The 6,162-nt window shown below is 38.6% G+C and overlaps 2 protein-coding genes across 2 annotated transcripts; both read left to right on the forward strand.

The window, feature by feature from the left end:
- The first annotated feature begins 306 nt into the window (after window positions 1-306).
- On the forward strand, window positions 307-2,060 carry LOC144632256 (5-hydroxytryptamine receptor 4-like). The gene has a single exon (XM_078490862.1). The coding sequence runs from the start codon at window positions 632-634 to the stop codon at window positions 1,721-1,723; it is 1,092 nt and encodes a 363-aa protein (XP_078346988.1). The 5' UTR covers window positions 307-631; the 3' UTR covers window positions 1,724-2,060.
- A 1,882-nt stretch (window positions 2,061-3,942) lies between these two features.
- LOC144631667 (octopamine receptor beta-1R-like) lies at window positions 3,943-6,029 on the forward strand. The gene has a single exon (XM_078490155.1). The coding sequence runs from the start codon at window positions 4,002-4,004 to the stop codon at window positions 5,037-5,039; it is 1,038 nt and encodes a 345-aa protein (XP_078346281.1). The 5' UTR covers window positions 3,943-4,001; the 3' UTR covers window positions 5,040-6,029.
- The last annotated feature ends 133 nt before the right edge of the window (window positions 6,030-6,162 follow it).

A 6,162-nucleotide genomic window follows, 5' to 3' on the forward strand; every position in this document is an offset into this window, starting at 1 on the left:
ACAACTTACTTATCAACAATAATAAATTGATTTTATCTCCAATTCCTTCCTCTAACCAGATCACTTAGATTGGAGCTGTGTGTGTATTGGGAAGTCAAAGCTGAAAAGCCTTGGAATTTTATGGTAAAAAAAAGACATTGAATCTCCTTGCCCGTGCCAGTGCAGTTAAAAGAGAGGACCTGACGCTTACAGCGAGTTATTTTGTATTCGCCGTTATTATCAAGTCCAACAGAGGCAAAGAAACAACACTTTTAGCATTTTTTTGAATTCATCTACGAATCTTGCGACATCTGGAACAGAGGAACTAAAAAAGGAAGGTATAAGACTTACCGCGGTCATCTTAGAGTGTGCCAAAATAACTGAAGAATCTCTTTTAAACTGACGAGAAGGAGTTTATTCTGCTTTTTCGATCTACAAGGTACAGTTAACATCAAATTCTATCTTGTGCGTTCAGATATTATTGCAAAACATTACGTTTGTTTTGGTCATTTGGTAGACTTTGTATTGAACATTCGCGATACAAAATCAAAAAACGACGTTCACAGCGACTTCTCTTTTCCACCGAAATAAACGCTCATTCCAGATTCTTTGGTTGCCTTCATTAATTTTAGCTTCTCCCGGCGATTTCGCGATGAATTTCTCCGAGACGAATCTTTCCGTAACGCCGGCTATGACGTCACTGAGCTCAGGTTTGAAGTACGTCAGTGTGTCAGTCTATGCTGTCATAATTTTAATGGCATTCGTTGGAAATCTTATAGCCTGCTTCGCATTTATTGTGAGCGGAATTGTTCGCATGTCGCCCACAAACCATTTCATTTTTTCACTAGCTGTTAGCGACTTGCTTACTGCTTGCCTCGCGATGCCTTTTGACCTGGAGCAACTTTTAACCAATCAGATTTGGCCCCACGGCGAAGCGCTCTGTGTGGTGTGGACATCAGCGTATCTCATCACCGTGCCCTCGTCCATTTGGAGCCTATTGGCCGTCAGCGTGGACCGTTATAAGAGCCTCCAAGATCCACTCAACCGCTTTCGTCAAACTCCATTTATGACCCGTAGGCGAGCAGGCCTGGTCATTTTACTTTTATGGGTCTATTCGGGGATTTTTGCTCTCATGCCTGTTATGGGTTGGAATCGATTGCCTCGCAGCGTCGAAAACAATTTTTGCGAATTCAACATCACTCCGGAATACTCTTTGTTGAGTTCGTTCGTGAACTTCGTCTTACCCACGTTATTTATGTGTGCGCTGTACTGGAGAATTTACAAAATTGCCAGTGGCATGAGCAAAAAGGAAGGTTTGAATCGTCAGGAGAATTCACCCCACACGGGTCGAAAACCCGCCAAGAGCCTTAGAAAGAAAATTAAGACAACCAAAAACATTCTGGTCGTAGCTTGCGCTTTCTTCTTCTGTTGGATGCCGCACACAGTTCTTAGCATCGTCACAACGTTCATGTACATATTATGTATGCCATGTTTATCTGCGATCCCTGGAGAGCTTTACATCATATTTCTGATGCTAGGATATTCAAGCTCGGCTTTAAATCCTTATTTGTATGCGCTGAGGAACACGCAGTTTAGAAACGCCTTTTCTCGTGTTGCTACCACGCTGAGATGCAAGTTTTTTCAGCGGCATCCTTCGCCTCGTACATCCGGGAAACGACAATCCAGTAGCTTGCTGCGCAATCAAGGTGGACAGAGCACAGCGACGCGAACCACAACGTTATAAACTGGGATCCCTGTGCCGGCTTTGCAGTTTTCCGCTTATTAGCGAATTATATTTACAATATTGTATCAGAAAAGGTCCGTTTTCTTTTTATAAAAGTATATAATAGACTATGGCAACGGAATGCTATCCTTTATCACATAAATAAAGATATGATTGCCAATAGGTCACTTCTACTGGCCATATGTGATAGCTGGAAGCTTTCTGTATATACAAGTGTTGCCATATCTGTAAATACATTGAAACAATCCAGCTTGTGGATCACCGTATAAATTTTAAATTTTATTATTAAAAATTATATAAACTTCACTTCGGGAAAACATTATTCAATAAATAATCTCAGAGCAACTTACACTAAGAAATGAGAACAATCTATAACGCCAAAAATGACGAAAATAGGACGTGGTAGCAATCAACCTCGTACCTAGAGTCTTCGTTTCCTTGACCAGTGGTCGGAAAACGAACTACCCTGGAAAGTTCTGATTCTAAGTCCGATATCAGTATTACTTTCGGCTATTTCTATTGTTTTCAAAACAAATCAAAATCGATCCTGCAAAAGAACGTTCGAGAGTCGCTCGATTCGTCAAGTATGCGCAGAAAGGAACGAAGACTCAAGGTAGAGATTTGGTAGCAATGTCAATGAGAAACAAACGATAAATTATTTGGTAGTTTCCTTTGTACGCGTTTTACGCATGTGCCTTGCACAATTTGTTTCATTGCAAGGGAGAGCAAGCAACTAGAACAAGTGATTTGTAAATAGATTTCGTAAACCACTTCGTTACCCTGTTTTGCGGAAGACAAATAATCCATTTCGCTAGCTAGGTAAAGCAGTTTATTTCGTTGATTTACGTAATATGAACAACTCATGAAATTTATAGCTTGCCTTTTTGAAGTTTTAGTTAGTAAGGCTAATGAATCGTGTGACTTAAAACCCCGTTACAAAGCAATATTCCGTGGGACATATACCGACAAAGGATATTGTTATTATGACAACAGATGAGCTTAAATAAACTACGTCACGTTTTGCATATCTTGAGACATTCTAGCTTCAATTAAATTTTCGTTTGCAATCTTCACCATCCTAAGCTATGCTCGTTCATTTTCAGTTATCTTTATTTTTGTGTTTTTCTATTTCAACAAACTAAGTTTCCTTCTATTTAACTGTAAATTTTCGCACTCAATAAAAACTCAAAAACATCATGACGAAGCTACTATAAGTTTAGAAAGGCGTAACCGTAACGAATCTAATATGTATTAACTTTACGTCACAAAGTGAACAGCGATGACCAAAGAAAACGAATCGCGCAACGGCAATAATCTGAATAATTGTAATTGTATTCGAAGAATATTTATATAGGACATTTTGTTTATCACGAGTGAATCCATAGCTACAAGCAACAAATAAGACAATATCGGCCCGAGAATGTGCACTTATTTTTAAAAAGCCATTATCACGAACGATGACTTTTAGGATGTGGCTTTGTTTTATGGTATTCGGGCAAGAAACATATTGTACTATTCGGATGTTTCGGTTTTTCAGTCTCTTGAGAGCTTTTGGAAATTTCAAAACTCCAGTATCAAGTTAAGCGAAAGTATCTTGTTCGGCGTGTAAATTCTAATAAAAGAATTTGTTTAATGGATGTTATATTGATAAAAGAATAAAATGCGAACAATATTACACCCCGCTTGGACCGAATCTGTGTGGGAGAGTTGTAAACTGTCCGAAAAGTGAATTAGCACTGCTTACTCAGTAAGTTGAGTACTTCTAGGATAAGAAAAGTGCCGGTGGCTGTCTGTTAAAACTTAAGTGTGAATAATTTTAAAATAAAATGGGTAAAAAGGCTTTAAATTTAATATTTCTCTTATTACCATGCGAAGAACTGCATTGTTTTAGTGGCTTTAAATGATATTGTTCTAGGAAGAACCACGGGCAATAAATTTGTTTTGTTTACCCAGTTGCACGACTGTTTCAAAGCATAAACACAAGTTTATTTCTGGAATTGTCATAAAAAAATTCGCGCAAACATAATTTGAGGTATTACTTCGTTGTGTGCACTTTAAAAAGCGCACAAGAAAAAATATCGGAAATTGTGAAGTTTATACTGTCCATTATTGAGAACAAAGGACCTCTCAAGTGTGCAATCACGTAATGCAATTTACGGTGAACTTTCATCGTGAATACGTGGTTACGAACATACTCCTTTTCAATATACTGTCATAGCGTGATCGTCTTGGTCGAAACACGGTTTTTGGGCGCGCTAGCACGAAAGTCTAAATAGAAATGAGTACCGTTGGCGCTAACGTGTCAGACGACCATCATACAAATAGAACGCCCTCTAATCTTGAATTTGAGGGATATTTGTCCTTTTCCCCGGCGTTCACCGTCTTCATCGTGACCGCCCTTGTTTTTATTATCGTAGCGGCCATCATTGGAAACACCCTGGTTTGTGTTGCAACGAGTTTGAGCCCAAACCTACGCAAGGCTACCACAAGTCTTTTTATCCTTTCGTTGGCAATTTCTGACCTGGTGACAGCGATTTTAGCGATTCCTTTCGACGTGTATGTGATCCTGGCAAATGGACTGTGGTTTCATGGCGAGGCGGCGTGTAAAACATGGACCACGGTGTATCTGCTAACAATTCCTACTTCAAATCTGACGCTGTTGGTTTTGAGCATCGACCGTTATATGACACTGAGCGAACCTCTAAATCAGTTCCGCGGCAGGCAGGCTATGACTAGAGGGCGCATACTATGTTACATAGCTGCCTTGTGGATTTACACCCTGGTATGTGCACTGTTGCCTCATACGGGGTGGAAGATGTGGCAACTGAGACCAACAAGCGTCAACGGTAACATATGCATCTTCAACGGCTCGCGTCTATACAATATTTTAGTTTCTGTGCTGCACTTTATCGTCCCCGCTTTGGCCATGTGTGTGATCTACATCATGATATACCGACAAATCCGCCGGCATACCCGGGCTGTACGACCTATAGATTCACCCGTAACCCAGAATACGCAAGCAAACCTCCTGCTTCAACGGAACATCAGAGCAGCCAAGCGGATTGCCGTGATCGTAAGTGTATTCCTGCTATGCTGGGTCCCCTACAGCATTCTCAGCATAATTGGCAACATGTGTCAGCAGTGCTTGGTTCAGATACCGTACGAAGTTTTTTATGCTACCCTCATGACTGGATACTTAAACACAGCTCTAAATCCAATCCTTTACTCTTTCAACAACAGAAACTTTATGGATTCTTACAAGAGGCTGTATCGAGCGATCAGGAGGGCGTGTGGAAGGATTGGTAGCCTAAAGTGAGAAGGGGCTTTCTCATGTCAAAGTAATCATCAATTTTAACAATTTTCTCTAAATTAGAGAAAACGATATCTCCACGATACTGCAAAGATTTAATTTCAAGTTTGAAATTATCACATGGTGGACGAGTATATTCAAATATTTTTGGCAAGGGTCTCTTGTTGTCGATGAAGCACATATCACTGACAATAAACGAACTCGGAGAATATTGTAACATTGGTTTTCGGAAAGAAAGCCTTTAAGACAAACGTACAATCTAAAACAAACAAACAAAATTTAAGCAAAAAGACACTTTTCCATTTTTTTCCTTTTGTACAGAAAAAAGGAGATTGACTGAAATTAAAACGTTTTTTGTGAATTTTAAGGAAATTTCAAACCATTAACATTTTTCTCCCAGCATGTACATACATATTTACAACTAAAGTTAAGCCAAAATTAGAAGCTGGCATTTTTCCGGAAGCGATTTAGTTTTGCTTGGTCGGATCAACGGCAATTAAAACTTAAAATACTTTCTACCTTTTAACGTTAAAATACCTCTCTTTCCGGCTTCAACAAGATAAATTGACCAACAACAAAACAACATAATATAATTTCAGAAATGTTTACATTCTCTGATGCTTAATTTTCTCAAAAGTACACTTTTTACGTGTTTTTTTTTATGATACACAGTGTCAAATAATTTTGTAGTAGCTTTCGTAGAAAGAGTTTTGAAATACATTCGTTGTTTTATATTGTACCCAACATTCTTGCATAGCATTTAAAGTATAACATACATACAACTTTGCGTAAAGACGATTTTATTCTGTTCGCCACTCCGGTTGACCAAGGTTCACAATATCAACACAAACGCGTTGAAAACATAACAAGATCATTAACGGAAAATGGAAATGTAAGGAGGCCAAAAAACTCTATGGGTATTAAAAAGCCTTGTCACCGTGGGCATTGTTTAATATGTTTTCTTATTTGACAAATAAACATTTCTGTTGTTCACCACACAGTACTTATAAATATTATAAACAATATCTTAATGGCATTTCAATTGAAACTTTAACAACAAATTTGCAAAATTTGAAAGACCGTTAGTCAAGCTTGAAAACACGTCAAAGCATCGTAATTTCAGTTATAA

The sequence above is a fragment of the Oculina patagonica genome, chromosome 1 (genome assembly GCF_052425735.1).
Source record: "Oculina patagonica isolate OP01 chromosome 1, crgOcupat, whole genome shotgun sequence".
Taxonomy (NCBI): domain Eukaryota; kingdom Metazoa; phylum Cnidaria; class Anthozoa; order Scleractinia; family Oculinidae; genus Oculina; species Oculina patagonica.